The sequence below is a fragment of the Parus major genome, chromosome 2 (assembly GCF_001522545.3).
Source record: "Parus major isolate Abel chromosome 2, Parus_major1.1, whole genome shotgun sequence".
In the NCBI taxonomy this organism is placed as follows: Eukaryota; Metazoa; Chordata; class Aves; order Passeriformes; family Paridae; genus Parus; species Parus major.
The window spans coordinates 24,483,556-24,501,076 of record NC_031769.1 but is presented as its reverse complement, the minus strand read 5'-3'; the positions used below and the strand labels follow the sequence as shown (position 1 = coordinate 24,501,076).

Genomic DNA, 17,521 nt, shown 5'->3' with positions numbered 1-17,521 from the left:
TGTTTAAGCAAGAGCCGAGTGCTGGGATGCACGCTAGTTTGTAATGTTTTAAATAGCAGCTCTGTGAATACGGTATAGTAATAGTACCTAGGGAAGGGAGGACAAGCAGATACTTGGATAGTTTGGGTTGTTCAGTAACACAAAGGGCTTTGAAGGGGTCAGTATCACCTGAGTAGTTCCACTCTGCTGTTTGCCCAACCATTGCCAGGCGTTGACTTTTAAGTCTCCAAGGAGTTCACTTTGCATCATAATTACTGTGAATTAGTACACATGGCTGACTTTTGCACTTGTAACTAAAGCTGATTGTTTCATTGAACAAGTCTTTTTCTGTTTTGTAAACTGTTTTCTCTCCTGAAAAAAAAAAAGAAAGAAAGAAGAAAAGAAAATAGATCTTTTATTTCATGACCTTGTGACACTTAATTCAGTTAACAGCCTGTTTCATAGCTTTTTATTACGTGAAGATGAAAGCGATAGGTGGGTTGAATTGGTTTTTTTTTTTTGAGACCCCCAAGAATATAATTAAAAGTATAACCTTTATACTTAAGGAAGGCTGTTATGTAAATTACTGACACAAGATTTCCATCTCCTTTGTTTGTAAGAAAAATTTCCTAACGACTGTAGTATTTGTTACCCATAAAAATGCATGTAGCTTTCAGATTTGCACAATGCCTGACACCCACCACGAACTCTGATCTCTGCTGCGCATTTTGGACTCTCATCACTCATGCAAATCCTATATAGCCCTTATCATTATGAGGCTAGTAAAAAGCTTCAGTTTCAAGGCATGGTGTAATGATGCTGTAGAGCTAAGATCTGCTGAGCATCTTAACCACAAAGCTGACTTAACCTTATTGAATTAAAATGGGCACAGATATTCTAGGTTTGATTTCTGCTAATGCTATAACTTACCTTCGGAGTTCCTTAATAAAAGGATGTGTAAGCTGTAAGTACAACTTGAAATATTTTCTTTACAGTGGCAATAATCTTGACATTTCTGGAAGCTTTATTTCATGGTGTTTTACTTCATTTTATATCTTAAATAAAAATTTAGTCATACCAAGTTTAGCTGTTTGCTTTTTTTAATCTTAATTCACTTACAGGCATCTGTTGAAAGTAACCTTTTTTTATATAGCATTATATATTCTTATTTTTTGAGTTTTATTAACACATGGAAAACTCTGTAAAAATGTCATAAATACTGTAATATTTGGGGTTTTGAGACATTGTCTTTAATACTAACTTCTGAGGTGAGACAGTCATTTTGTGTAGTACCTTTAATAAAGCAATTCAGCATTTAATGAAAAATTTACATTTGTGTAATTGGGAAGGAGATTCAATGAGCAAAATAAAGAGTGATTTAAAACATAAAAGAATACTAAGAAAAACAGAAGCAAGATTATAGCATGACTAAAAAGAAATCGCTATATAATGTATGTTGCCTTGTCTGCATATATTAATACAATGATATCGGTAAGTAGGAGGCGTAATTTTCAGCAAGAAAAGAGAATTACATTTTGCTTTATTAACCTTTCCTTCTGCTCTCCCTTCTCCTTCTGAGCACACAGTCTTTTCCTTCCCAGCTGCTCAGTGTGTGCTCACTATTAGCCAGCTTAAATCATGTAGCACAGTACAATTACAGATCCCATACAGATCTGCTTTTGTTTAAATTGTCAAGGCAATTTTAAGCATATTTCGAGAGACTTTATAGTAATCAGAATAAAGTAAAAATGTATTGGACCTGCTTGGGCAGCCTCAACTCTGCTATGGAACATAAAAATTAGATACAGTTAAAATGGAGTGCAAAATCCTGCCCAGAATTAATTTTTATAAAGGAATATGATGTGAAATTCCATGAGAATTGTGTGCCAAATAACAGATCCAATGCAAATAGTTTTATTAAGCTACTTAAAACATTTATTTTATGTTTCAGAGAGTACTAAAGATAAGTCCACATCTGAGCTGCATTTTCTTTGTGGCATTGCAGTGGAGACAGAGGGTGTATAAACTGCAATTCCCACATTTAGATCTCTTACTTGCAAAAATTCAGACATTTGGAAGTTGTGGACTAAAGGAGACTGAAGTTGCCATTCTTGCTGTCATTATTATGAAACCTAAATATGTTAACACTTTACTTTATTTGGCTAGGGAAGCAGAGCTATGGGTAGAATTAAACTGCACAGTATATATGCCAGGGGAAAAAAAAATACCTGCATGTATATCTGGGAGGGAAGAAAAATGCAAACAACTGCTGTCACACAGAAAAGTTTTGGTCTAATTTATTGAGATAGTTAAATGAGAAGATGGTCATCTTGATGACCTTTGACAGCAAATGACATATGTCTCTTGAGCACTTTGCAGATTATTCTCAGAGGTCTGCTCTCACAATGGTTGAGGATCCTTTACTTTCAAGGGGAATTCTGCCTGCTTGTGTATTCCCAACTTTCACATCTGCTTTAAGGAAAACTTCAGAATCTCCTAATGCATATATTTTTCCCTTGATTAAATTTAAAGCTATTTTTTTGTGCATAAAATTGATGTTCAGTAAATTATTTAGATTTAAATTCTGTTTAACATAATGAATATAATGTAACTGAATATGCTATAATTAATTAGGTATTTTAAAACTGGAGTGTTGTTCTCTGAACTACTGTAAGTCTGGTTATTTTCACCATGCTGAAAATAATTTAAACTAATTGTAAATTTTTGCTAAAAAAATTCCAACTAGATCTCAAGTTAAATTTTACTTCACATTTGCAAACTCACTGTATTTCAACACTGCTCTGTTTTAATTGTCTCTGATAAATTTTCATCCAATTTTAGATTTAAGCCTTATGATGAGGTTTGGGAAGGCAACATACAGTAACATGATAGCCCTTTCGAAGAGGTACCAAAGTGTGGGAAAGTTAGTGGTATAAAGTTCCTGCTTCTCTTTGACTTCACCCCATATTTCCCTGCAGGTTTGGATGTTTTTAAAATAACAGCTTGCTGAATTTTTCACCCAGTCATACCTACTTAAACTAGTCTTTCCCCAAATCAGTAATGAATTTTGAAGATTTTCCTTTTGCATTAGTTAATCTAAATTTAATGTTTTTCTTTTTCCAAAAGGTATTTTCCCATAATGAATTAGAGGTACTTTCCCATTTTGCTTTCCCTCTCATCTTTATTTTCATTTTCTTTCTACCTGAAAAAACAAGAGAGGGAAAATTTTTCAAACTGTAGAATGAGGAGGGATGCCTAGGTTTAGGGTGATAGTTTTCTGATTCCAGAACTAAACAATTCTGTATGCTTTAAAAGTCCATTTTTCCCAGCAAACTTACTTAATATTAATTCAATTTGAATGTTACTCTTTTTTTCTCCTGTTATATTAGAAATAATGACTGCAAAGTTTTACATGAACGCACACTGCAGTTTAATATACGGATTTGTTTTGACAATTATATTTTATTACATATCCCTTTCTCCTTGTACTTCTTTTACTGGCAGTAAAATATTACAGTGTTTACCAGTGAAGGTTCAAAAAAACCCCAAATCCAAAAACAAAGGCTAGAACTCAAATCAGGAATTAAAATCTAGCTTTCAGTGAGAAAAAGGAAGATATTTATGATGTCACAGTAATTTATGATGTGACCAAGAAATAATAGGTCACAGTTTTAATACAGCTACCATACCTTAGGACTTGAAAGGTCTGTAAATCATTAAATGATTCTACAGCTAGTCAAAATAGACAAGTAGAACAGACAGAACCAAATGTTAACAGATTTGACAGGTCTGTAAGTTAATTGCTTTTATAATGCCAATCAAGTAGGCTCCACTTTGATTTTTTGGCTAGGCTTCTGAGAAGTGAATTACCTATAACATGGAAAATAACGCACAATTTCAATTTGTTTCCCATTGCAGACTTGGTCAGTGCTTATAAACAAACCATACTCCTTTTTGTTTCTGTTTAGACAGGTCATTAATATTCTGTTGTACGACAGTCCTCACAACTTGTATCTGACTTTTGGAAATCCAGGGCAGTAGCAGGAATGTACTTCTGTTCAGACTAATTGCAATTCTGTTTATGAGCACTTTTATGCAAGGATTTGGCAGAACTTGCTTTACATTTTATGTACATTTGGATATTAGCAAGACTGTGATTCTGGCAGCGTTCACTGTTTGAGCTGTACAAAGTAAAACCATAGCCAGACCAAGGGAAGGCTGTCCTCCGAAGACAAGAAAGATTAGCTAGAGAAAAACAGAATTCTGCCTGAGCAGCATGAAAGCTGTTTCTGTGATAGGCTGATCAGGGTAGTGAAAAGCAGATGATTGAGGCCTCAGGAAATCTAGTGATCTGAAAAAAAAAGTATTTACTATATGAACTCCCATTGCTAAAGAGCATTATCAGAATGCTGTGTAGATAGGACCATAGATGAGAGAACACAAAATAGCATGAGATGGCTCGTCTAGATTTTTGAGGCCTGGCTTTATGGAATGAAAAGGTAACATAGAACTAAGCTTTTGAGAACCCTCTTGCTTGGGTCTTGACACACAGTACCACAAAATTAAGGTTATCACCTTTGAGTCACTTCGGACTGCTCTCTGTTACTTGGGACCTTTTCTGGTAACAGGAGAGTCCATAGTGAAATCCCCTCTGCAGCAGTTTGGCATAATTCATCTAATCCCCTTGGGTCCTACTGCCATGCAAACACCAAGACTTCTGGAGGTAGTTCGAAGCACTGCAGTGGCACTCTGTAAATCTGGCTTTTAAGCCTTGTTCTGTTGTTGAGTTGGGGTGTGATTTTGTGGTAAATCATTGAACAGTTCTTTGCCTTAGTTGCCCTTTATTATACAATGAGGATGGTAATTCTTCCATTCTTGAAATCATCAGTACATTTTTAATTTAATTTTTTTTCATAACAAAGAGCAATCTTTATTTAGTGGTCTACTTTAGGAACCTTGACTTTAATTAATGGATGCTAGGAAATGCACATGAAAACAAGCTGCATCTGACAACTGAGAGTATAGTATGCAGTAGAACTGAATATGATAAACAGTTGACTAAAAATCTTGGAATTTGATCTGCTTGTCTTTTGTAGATTAAACAAGTAACCAAGACATTGTAGACAATTTCTTTAGCAGAGGTTGATTTTTGGTAATTATATAATATATTGCTTATGTATTTTTATGATTGCCATTAATTGCTATAATTGCTATCCCTGGGTAATATTGTTGAAAAAACATTAACACTCTAATAGCAATAGTAATACTTTTTTCATCCATGAAACCATAAAAGGGAATATGTGATAAGATGGATGGGATGCAGAAGAAAGATCTTAGGCTGACCCTAAAAGCTGTTGCTGAGAGCAGGAAAGGGGCTACGGTTGGAAATAGGTAATAAGGTTAATTAGAGGAACAAGAACATTCAGTAGCACTGAAAAGAAAATAATCTAGTACTTTCTTCTGGAATGGAAAACACAGAATCTCTTTCTTTAATTGCAAGCTGCACTCCCTCCAGAACATACACCAAAGCTTTCAAATGGAGATGTGAAAGCCCGAGGAGAGTTGTGTCTGGTGTGCTCATTTCTTAATCTCATAAGGACACAAAAAACAGTTATATTTAAAAGAACAGGAATTTCTTCTCTCAATGTAATGAGGGGGGTGAAAAATCTGTTTATTTTCCAGTAAGTTTATTGCAGAGTGATTTGAACACATGAAGAAATAGAAAATGTTTAGACTTCTTAAACTGAAGTACTGTCAAGTGGTTGCTACTAAATCAATATTTTTTAATTACAGAGTGAGCTTTATTTCTCCCCGGACAAAAAAACCCAACCAATCCTCAACTATTTCTACTTCTTCCTTCTGTTCAGTAAAGCAGGAAAGTAGCAGGAGTCATGATAGACAGTACTGTATTACTGTGCAAGACTATACTGCCATCGAGAGGTGTTGGGTGATATCATACTGATAGCAGAGGTGAAGAACTGCTAAAATGGGAAAAAAAATAGCTTATTTTTAAAAATCCACATGTGCATAGCTGGATGACTTTGTTAAAGGACGTTTAAAGGCATGTAGATTTCTAGTTATGCATGTATGAATTGTTCTTGGATGACAGTGATATTTCCCTTTTATTTTATTTGTTTTAAATCAAACAAGACGGTAAGTGCTTGTGATTAGGTCAAACGTTAAATTCTTTCAGTATAATATAAGCCCTTTGTGGGCCCTTTGAGATAATTATCTATGCAGTACCTCTGGCTATCTATGCATATAAATAACTCAAAATTGTAGTTTAATCACATGATAAAAACTGAAAAATAATAGAGTTACTTATACAGTCACAGTTAGATAATTTGTTTAAAAAATGATTGGAAGATGTGATAAAGAATTCAGAGTTGAGGGTATTCAAGTTTATAACTTCAGTACAGCTAAATCTGTGTTACTGGGAAGCATCTGTATTAAACAGTTGATGTATTTAGTTTTTTTGACACTTAGCTGAGAAATCATTAAACTTGAGTAACCTGAGCTTAAATGGTGTTTATTCAAGACAAAAAAAAAAAAAAAAAAAAAAAAAAAAGTAGTTTTCAAATTCTTCCCTTTGGGAGCTTATTTCAAAATTTTATAATTAAATGCATTTTTAACTGCAAAAGCTAGCAAACCAGAAGGCAGTATTCTTCAATTTATTTTTGGCCAAACAAAATTAATGAACAGAGTGATACAATGTGCTGAGGATGTTTTGTTGTTTTTCTCCATACCAGTTTATACCAGTACCTTGAAAAGACTGGGAAAAAAAAACCAGATTGATGAGATTTCTTTCATTGCATTCACTATGCAAAAATTGAGGAAGAAGACAGAAGCCATGCTATTGTGATTCAAGCTACTGATTTGGAGATGAGGTTATCTAGAGACTGTTACAAGTTGTGAATGTTTGGGGGGGGGAGAAATGCACACACTGGTCATACAATTAAACTGTCTGCCTCAAAACCCCGTCTTGTAAAATTCATTGCACTTTCCTCACAGAAGCACTGGGAGGAAATAAATTAATATTTATGAGACGCTTGCATTACTGTGATGATGAATAACACAATAGGAGTTACCAGTACTAGATAAGCAAGAAATCATTTCATTAGAGAGCCATCTCCGGTTTGCTTCCCCCCCATTTTGAGAGCAAGGAGCTGCAGTTACCAGCACAGATGCTCAAATAACAGAATGATCAAAGCTCCCCACCAGGCGACTGTGCTTGTTACCACTGGAACTGCCTCTGCACAGGCTGATAAACCAGCCTTCCTCTGCATCACAAGGCAGGCAGGTGGTAGAAACCCTCCTACTGAGACCTCTCTCAGGTATTGTCTGGCTTGTCGCTTGCAGTTATTCACCGTTTGATTTTTGGAGTATATCATTGATCAAATTCAGAGTGTGACAGAGGTTGTTCAGGGAGTTCTGGGATAGTATCTGGACTGTCTGGAAACACTGGAATTGACTGGTGTCTCTCTTCAAACCTGCTGTGTGGGCAGCAAAATTGATAGTCCTTTTAATACTGTCATGTGCATGCAGGTTTCAGTGATTTTTTAAAACTTTGAATGTATTGAGCTTGGTTGTATGAAGTGAGTAAATAATAGCATCCATGTTCTTAAATAGCAAGCTGAAGCAGAGGAAGTCCTGTGTGATTTAGCCAGAGCAGCAAATGTCTAATGCTGGAAGTGTCAACACAGCCAGGCTGGCCATGCAAACACAGGCATTTATATGTGCTAGCACCTGAAGTACTTCCCATCTGTTTGTATTGAAATTATATTGTATGGAAATAATTTGTCTTTATTCTTCTTTAAAATCAGAGATACATTTCTTCTTCCTTCCTACTTCTTTCTAATGGCATTCACTTATAAACATTTTAATAATTTTTTAAAATTATTCCATGTTTTGGTGCACTAATAGTAGTAATGATACTAATTTTGTACTAATACCTAATTTTATTGTAATCTTTTAAAATTTAATATGGTTTTCCTGTAGTGAAAATTAAAGGAACATTTCTCACGGAGTCATGGCACAATGAACTGCAGGAATATTATACTGAGGGAATGTAGTTTAATTCTGCTAGTAGATCAATTGATACGAGTTTTTAAGTAATATGTTTTAGGGAATAACATAGAGTATAACAAATTCGCAAATTAACATTATCACCTGCAATTCAGATTTTATAATTCTAAAGAAGAAAATATGTATGTTGGCATATGGGAGTGCCTAATAATTGTAATACCTACACCAAAATTTTTATTATATGAAGTATGCAGTTAATCAAAGAACCTTTCCAGGATTCTTTTTATTTATTTCGAGACTTTGCAAGATGAATAGACAAGTAAAAGGAAGAGTTTTTTGTTTTGAATGCTTACTTATTTAACATTCAACTTAAGTGCAAAATTTAAATCGGCATTATGTGCCAAATAATTTATCAGTCTAATTTTTGATGGCAACAAGAATGGCGGTTTTATATGCATCAGGATTTTGGTTTGGTAAAAGCAGTTAAATTAAATTATTCCAATTTGAAAGTCAAAACCAGTTGAGTTACACAAGAGTATGCTTTTCCTGGTCAAAATAGGAAACACTTGGGATATTTTGGGGGTTATGTAAAGACTTTAATTTGTAACTACATTGTGTATGCTCACTCCAAGTGGTAGACAAGAATAGTTATTTGTGTGATTTGCCATTTCTTCAGCACATTATTTGAAACGTATTACTGTATTTTTTATTTTGAATGATAGTTAATCTGAGCTACAATTAATTCTTTTAACACTGGGATAATTTTTAAAATATTACATACTAGACATCACTACATGCAAGTGCTTTCAAATGCTTATTTTATTTTAGTCATTACCTTCTAGAACAAAGTAGTTACTTTGTTGTAGGGAGGGCAAGGTTTGCCCTTTGCATACTTCACATGATTTCAGAACCTAGAGAAGAGCACAACTGTCACACTACAGAATTACATACTTATCAGAAGTTAGAATGACATTCTGTTGAATTTGAGCCAGAAGGAGTTTGAATGAATATTTTTTAAATGCACTTAGGTAACCTTCACATAGCCTTTTTCCTGGTTGCAGATTTTTAGCTCAGGATCTGTCAGTGTAGCAGAAGGGTTATGCCCTAAGTTACATGTGATGGATGAGATGGACTTTACGAGAACCAGAGGGAGTCCAAAGTGCTTTCCACCGTTGTGTTTTAAAGCAGACTTTCAGAATTGATTGAGTGGTGTCTTCCCAACAAATGGAGACTGACACATGGGAAACATTTAGCAGTTCTTGATCAAGAGAATCCTTCAGTCTGTAGACCTTCTTCTGTATAATACCTGGTACCTAAATAATGATGTAGAGCTCAGACTCTTGAATCAAACAGCATTGAATGGCACTGAAACTGGTAGTTAAGAGGGTTTTTTTAAAAAGCACAATATACTTGCAATTCAGTTTATTGGAATCCATGTGTTCTTTGTTATACGAACTCATGTGAAAATTGGAAAGAAGTTTCTGCCAGATTTCTGCTCTTCAACAGTATGTTTTCACTTTCTGTATACTGCACATTACAGCTGCTTTACTAGTTACCAGTTCTTCTTTTTACTTCAGTACTTGTGTTACAGTGTTCTTGGCTTGTCAGTATTGCATAACTTGGTGTTGCTGAACGTGTTCTTGTAAAAAGAATTGAGCTAGTGTCTGTCTGATGTACTGCAGTGTCCTGCAGTGGCTGACCTGCTTCCTCTCTGTTTTTCCTGACAACTCATCTCATGGGGGAGTAGGTTTCTTACCTTGTGAGGTGCACTAATACTAAAACTCTTGACTGCTAATAGCTTAACTGAGTGCAGCAAGATTGAAAATGTCTTGTCTTGAATGTAACAGGATGCACACTACAAATAATGTAGCAGGTTAATCTATTGATTTCTGCTTTTAATTTCAGGCTGGAGGTTCTCAAGTAATCTTTACCAATCCACTGGAAATTGTCAAGATTCGATTGCAGGTGGCTGGAGAAATTACTACTGGTCCACGAGTTAGTGCCCTCAGTGTGTTAAGGGACTTAGGTTTCTTTGGTCTTTACAAGGTATGTTTTTAAAAAATATTAAAAATAAGCTTATTATAAATCTTTCAAATCAACATATAATTACATTGTTCTCGCAAACTTTCATGGGTGGACACAATTGTACTTTTTAAAAGAAATATTACATGATATTATACCTTAATTTTTTTCCTTTTTGATTAACGGAAGAAACTGTCTCCTCTTTTTGAGCATATGGTTTTTGTAAATCTTACTGAGATTTCTTTTCTTACTTCAGCATGTTTAAGGTTCATTGAATATTAGTTTGTGATTCCTGATATTCTGCCTGCTGTAAAAAAAAGCTTATTTTCATCTGCTACATGATATAGGGCTTACAGTTTTGGAACTTTGCTTTTACTTTCTGTGTTTGATTCAGCAACTTTCCCAGATGTCATCATTCATTTGGTGATGGGAATTAATTGCAGCACAATAATAGTGAAGAAGTACAGACAGTGGGAGCCCAGCATAAAAATAAACTCCTAAAGCAAGCTTCCCTTAGCTTCTTTAGAAGAATATTACTCAAAATAATACCACAAAAAGCTGCCTTTGTGATGTATGCTACAGACTCCACAGTTCTGCTTGCTATATTACTGTCTTCACATAGATACATAAATACGTAGAAGTTATGTTAGGCTTAATGATGACAGCAGAAATAAAAACATCTTCTGAATGCTGAATCTAATAGGATACATGCTACAAATAATTTAAAGGATTAACATACTTTTATGATGTCTTCTACTTTTAAATGAAAGAGATTAGATAAGGGGGGGTTATGAAAGGTCTAAAAGTATTTTGAGAAAGCCATAGAAACTTATTTTGAGAAACTTTGTTTCAAGTATTGAAACAAAAGTGGTAATTAATACCATATACTGCAGAGCACCGTGTGATGTTTCTTCTGACTCTGCAGCCTAAAACTCGGGGAAAAGCTTGCATACTTCCAGTTTGTCCTAGGATTTCCAGTGAAGCAGGCAGTATTCCTGTTTCTTATTTACAGCACTGCAGCCATAAATTGGAGATGCTCCAAAAGACACCAAATGAACCCCATCCCCCTTCTCCCCTATATTTAAATTCCATCTGCTTTTTTAAGCATCCAGTCTTTCTAAATTGTTCTGTTAACATTACAAAGAGGGAGTCTGCCCGCGAGAACGTGTCTGTATGTTTTGGCCTGGAGAGAAGTTGCAGGTCTGAATAGGATTTAATGGGGAGTTGTTTTTCCCTTTAAATTGACTTGCTAATTTTTTAGGCGTTTTACTGAAGCTGAGGCTATTTTGTAAACTCCTAGTAAATGGCATTATGTGTTGATCAGATTAACATTTACAACTGAAAACAGGGATTTTGTAGAGTCTGCTTCCCTGAGGCTGTGCAGGAATGGAGGTCAGCTACTGACTTTTACTTGGACTAGCAAAAAGAAAACACAAAATGAGAACCAGTGATGAACTAGTTTACTAAGGTAGCAACTTTTGATTTTTATTTTTTTCCCTGAATACCTGCTCTTGGTGGTTGAGCAGAATTTGCTACATTTTTCCATTTTTAATGACATTAATGTCTAGGGTTGTATCAGGAATTATTTCTATCCACTAGAATAAATACCGGTGGTTATTAGTAAGGACTACACATGAACAGGAGCTAGTTACAGCACTGTGTTTCATTGAAACAGACAGTTACTTAATCACAAGACACACAATTTCAGTGCTTCATTTATTGAGCCCATTTGCCTCCACAAAAAAAAAAAAAAAAAAAAAAAAAAAAAAAAAAAAGAAAAAAAGCCACAGAAGGAGGATTTGGGTTTGGTTTTACTCAGCTGTTGTCTCTGTTAACGACTTCCTCAACCCCTCCACCCCACTTCTTGTGTTCATGTCCTTTTGTACGTCATTAGGATTCATTGCCTAAATGAAACTTGAGCGATTTGACAGAACCAGAGAATTTAGCCTGGCAATGATAGGCACCCACTAGGCATATAAGGCTTGTGTGACAAGCCTTACCTACTACTAAGGTCGTTACAGCTAGGTCTGTAATTAGGCAGGTTTATGCTCTTTTTACCAAACATTTGGCACTGCAGTCAAAAGAAAATAGCAATCCTATCTGCCCTCTTTCCTGTGTACCAGTCAAAGAATCAGTGCACCCGCATAACGATCTGGAACAAGAAAGTCATTAAAGCCTCCTCCTCCCTAGGGCTTAGTTTGTTCTGAAACCAGACCAGCTCACTCTGTAACTTCTCAGGATGGTTGTACCCAGTCAAAGGGAGGAATGGCTGTGGCATGGGGAGCCAGTCTGTCTCGGAACATTTTTAAACTGCCTTGAGGTGCTCGTGGAACAGCAATGTTGGAGGCAAATGCAGCGCTCTCCTGAATGCTTGTGCTGGAGCTGGCAGTGTTTGTGAGGCCAGGCAGATATTAATAACTCATTGCATCAGTCACCAGCTCCAGTAAGTGTTACCCAGAGACATCAGTGGCTCTTAATGAATTTCAGATGAGACTAGATTTGGTAGGTGCTGCCTTCTTTGGTGGTGCTTCTAAATTAATTTAATAAGTATAATGACCAAGTGGACATCAAAGAATAATGAATCTTCTACTAATGAGAGCTGGAATATCTTGGTATGTTTGGAATGTTCATACTCTTAACAAGTCAAATTAGCTTTAAACTATGAAACAGGAATGAGGATTTTATGACTATCTCAGTACTTTGCATGTTGTTCACTCTAACAATTCCATTTGCATCTGAAGTCTTTGCTTTAGCTTTGTCTTTCGTGTTTTAAGACACAAGACTTCTATCTCAAGCCCTTAATGTACTTATTTTAGTAGATCTAGTTATGACTTCATTGATACTGCTGTGGAAGATCAAGAATAAATAGTTATTCTAGAAATTTCATTTGGGAATCTCGAAGTTTCTTTCTTGAAGGCTTAATGGATCTTCAGGTAAGTATTCCAGCTCTTTAAACACTTTCCTGTCTTAGCCATGACTTAAATTTTAACTGATTGACTTTCTTCTGCAAGTGTTGAAAGCAGAATTTTAGAATTTTAATTTGAAATAAATGAATGTCTTTTTCGGTTTTAACTCAAAATAGTTACTGTTTACCACATGGCAAGGATTGCAGTGAAAATTCTCCTTTCTTAGTTCAGAGAAAGATCATCCCTGAAAGTTGTTGTTACCACTACAGATCCATCTGGCATATTCTGCTTAGTTCCCATGAGTTGTTTATGCTGAAGTTTAGGTGAAAATCTGTAAGAGTCCTATATAGTAGTCAGCAAGGAAGAATGTATTAATTATAAGTACAGCCAGAAGATGTGAAGGCTTAGTTTTAGCTTCATGAGACAAATTCCTGCATGCCTTAACAAGAGGTACTACTTGTTATTTGAGTTCTTATATTTTGTGTTATTTTCTACCTATGAAGCACTTCCTGTGGATTTTGAAATAAAATGCCCACACCCCCCTGATAGAGGTAATTTCAGTGCTCCTGTCTTGCATTAACAGAGAAAACCAAGGTACAGACAGATAAGTCTTACATCTCATGACAACAAATTAACAAAGGAAATGTTATATAAACCCTTTTTGCATCCAGCTGAGTGAATCTTGTATTGGTTATGATCATAATTATCCCCGCATTCTAGTCCAAATGAATATCCTTTGAGGATCACAGAGAAGCTGGATTGCATAGTTTTGGTGCCCCTCTGTATAAGTGAGTGTAATATTCTTTTGGGTCATTCATTGGCATGTTAATGTGCACTTTACTGTGCTACAGACAGAAACAATTCACAGTAGTACTGTGCTGAGATCTCTGCTCTGTGCTCTCCCTACTTGCAGATTTGGTGTTAGAATAAGTTCTGTTGAGAGCCAGTCCTGGAGGTCACCTGGGCAACCTGGCCCGTTACTTGACCACCTTCATGGTTTAAAAGCAAACATGGAAAAGGAAAAATCCCACACCTCTTTTTTTATGCCTAATTGAATTGGCCTTGTTCAAGCTTCTGATCTGTGCACCTCCAAGAGTAGTTTTCTTTCCCAGCACTCTCTTTAAGTGAGCATTAAGGTTTCTCCCTAGCCTGCTCTTCTTGGAGCTGAGCACACTGAGTTCCTCTTTTATATGCCATGGACTACACAGCTGGTTTAATGGCCCCACACTGGGCTCACTCCAGCTTGAAAACATCTTTCTTTCATGGGAGAGAGCAGAACTGGACACAGCCTCTCACTATAGCACGCTATTTCCCCAATTCAGCATCATCTGCTGAGAGTGCAGCTCATGTTCCACTGGTTTAGCTATGTGATATGATAACAGACCTTATCAAAAGCCAGGCTTTTAGTCAAGGTGTACAACATCCATTGCTGTCCCCTTATCCACAGGTCTGGCATACTGGTTGGTCAGCTGTGATTTGGTAAATCCGTATTGGTTGTTCCCAATATCTCTTTTGCTCTTCATATGCTTGGAAATGGCTTCCCAGGGACATTTTCTCCATAAACCTCCCAGGAACAGAGGTGTGCCCAGACATCTTGTAGTTTCCCAGATCTTCCCTCTTACTCTTCGAGATGGGTGTGATGTTTGTCTGTTCTAGTTCCACTTGTCTGACTTGACCTTTTGAAGGTAGTAATAACCTCACACCATCATCAGCCAGCTGTCTCAGCACCACTGGAGGTATCTCTTCTGGTCTCAGGATTGTCTATGTGCAGATGGCTCCAAATGCCCTGTCTGCAGGTAATGCAGACTTCTGGTAAGCTTGTGGAGCTGAGAGGTCTGGGGACAGATTTTACTAATAAAAAACAAGACAGAGGTAATTTCTCTGCTTTTTCCATGTACTTTCTTGCTAGTTTTCCTGCCCCCATCATGCAACAGCCTCACAATTTATTTAGTTGCCCTTTTGCTGCTCATGTGCTTACAGAAACCTTTTTTACTCCCCCTTCATATCCCCTTACTAGATCAGTCTCTAGCTGATCCTTGACTTTTCTGTTGCAATTGTTAAAAACCCAAGCAGTGGTTCTGTATATCCTGGGAAGCCCATACCCACCTCTGCTTCCCTTTAATTTTCTGCATTTGAGCTCAATCATGAGTTCCTCTCTGCTGGTCATCTGACTTGGTTGCTCAGCCTTCTGCACAGTGGAATAAACCTTCCTAATGTTTTGAGGAGACTGTCCTTGCTGGACCTTTGTAACTAAAAGTTTTTATTTGGGAGAAAATTCCTATCACAGCACATAGAGGTTGGGGTCAGATAATGGATATCCCCTTCTCTTCCTTCCTCACTAATGAACTAAAGAGCAGTAGGTCTGGCATCATAATAAGTGCAAAAATTTACAGTCAGCGCTTGCTCCCAGACTCCCTGTTCCTTCTCTGGGTAGTCAGATATTAGCCATTCCATAATGATATGCAGCTTAGAAATAAAATGCATGTTAATTCCAGCAATAAAAAGATTTGACACATACAGCTTGTTAAGCTGACTGCTGGGTTGAACCCCTGTAGTTCTTTAAAGCTAGAAAGCAAATACTTTTTTCTGTCTTTGTCTAAAATTCTGAACTACTTGTGTAAATAAATATTTTAAAACACTGTACTCAAAATCCAGATGCTGCTTTGGGGAGGTTATGTAACAGCACTTTTGCAGAGGGAATTTATTTCCTCTGTTTGTGTTCTTTCTCCCAGTAATAGTTACTGTGAAAGCACCAGGGCATGGAAGCTTGTGACTAGTAAATGCTTTAGCTACAGATACTCCGCAGATGACAGCTGTTCTTAAAAATATAGAGACAACATATCGCAGTCAGGGAAAATATCACTTAAACTAAGGCAAAATATCATTTGTGCTGGCAGAAATGGGAAGAGATACTTTTTTGTTTTTCAATATTTTTAATAGATTTTATATACTTTCTAGTCACAACTGAATATTGAAGTAATCATCCAAGATTACATAATACATTTTCTGTCTTCTGCCTCACACCTTAATATGAATAAAGTCCCGTTAAAGTTAGTTGAATTAATATTCTCTGGTTTTGAAAGACAACTTTAAAGTGTCTATGTAAAGAAACATTGTAAGTATACCTACTTATTTTGTAAATCACAGAAACTCATATCCATATAATATCTACCATAAAAGGTTTAATAAAATGCTATTCCTCTTATACATAATCATTTTGAACAGTGCTTTGCAACATAACAGTACCACTCCATAATTTTCCACAACAAAGTTACTCTGTATCCCAGGAAGACAGTAAATAATAGAGTGGTAAATGATTCTTTTAAGGAAAGGGTACATTGGTTGTGGTAATGTTTATTTTTATAATTGCTACAAGGTATTTAACGCAAATTTGTGCTTTGGCTGATATTGCCAACACAGTTTTCATTTCCAAAATTAGTCAGAAAAGCTTCTAAAAGTCTCCTTTTCCCCTGCTGTCCCTTCCCCCCAAATGCTTCATAAACAAGTTTCTGGTGTGTTGACCTGGAAAGTGTAATCTCAAGTGACAGGATGTGTACCAAGCTCTCACCTGGTTCCTTTGATAACAGCTGAGCTATTTCATGTCATGAAGCTGAGTGTTTATGGCAGGAGGACAAACATATGAAAGACAGTAGTAAAAGTTTTGAGTTACATTTTGCATCCATCATGCCTATTTGTGACTGTTATATGTCAGAACTTGCTTTTCAGAAATTTCCTTTGAAATTAACCAAAAAAATGCCTTTCCTACTAAAACAGCTATATTTTTTCCCTGCAAACTGAATTGAAATTGCTGGTAGAACATTTGAAGTCGACATTTTATTCCTCTAATGTGATGTTTTAAATCAGTTTCATATTTGGGTTGGTATAAATATATGTGAATAAAAACCTATAGAAGCTTTTAAGTCAATGTCATTTTACAGTAGAAAAAAAAATAAAATGTAGCCCTTGAAAGCAAATACCAATAATATTTGACTGACTGTTACAAAACCTGTTAGGTGCTGATAGGGCTCTGATTCCAAAGGGTTAAGTCTGTAGTAAAACCCAAGAAGAATGCAAAATGATCAAGAAATGACATGCTGCCTATTGTTTGTAGCTATAGGATCAAAATAACAATTATACATGCCAAATAAATTCTAAACCTGTAAAAGAGAAAAAGAGGGGGTGGCTGTAAGTACAGGTGCCAGAAGCATTAAATAACTCTCGCAGACAAGGTGCACCACTGTTGTCTTGAATGCTGCTGGGTTCCCCCAGTCTGGCATTTTTCCCCCTGCACTAGACAATGTGCATTCACTGCAGGAGACTAGGCTAAGCCTGCGTCTCCCAGACCTGCCGGCTCCTTCTGCCCAACCCGACACAGAGGTGCCTTTGTCAGTATAATTACCCTGCCCTTGTAGTAGAAATAGTTTGTTTAGAGCCTTATTTGCAGGTAGAGCTGGTATAAGCAGGAATTAGCATGCTAAAGAACCTGCCCCAGCACTGACTTGGGTTTATTTATCCGAATCTTTGACAACCAGGGTTTTTTTTTTTTCCCCTCCGTTGGTTTATTCAGTGAGATACTATCCGAGATTAAG

At 36.3% G+C, this 17,521-nt stretch overlaps 1 protein-coding gene across 4 annotated transcripts in view; it reads left to right on the top strand.

Moving 5' to 3' along the window:
- The window catches only part of SLC25A13 (solute carrier family 25 member 13), a 101,671-nt gene that overhangs the window by 75,056 nt on the left and 9,094 nt on the right, over positions 1–17,521 (top strand). For all 4 annotated transcript variants that reach the window (XM_015617546.2, XM_015617545.3, XM_015617543.1 and 1 more), the window contains one exon: positions 9,910–10,050. In XM_015617546.2, the coding sequence (XP_015473032.1) occupies positions 9,910–10,050 (141 nt within the window). The remainder of the gene's footprint in view (positions 1–9,909; positions 10,051–17,521) is intronic.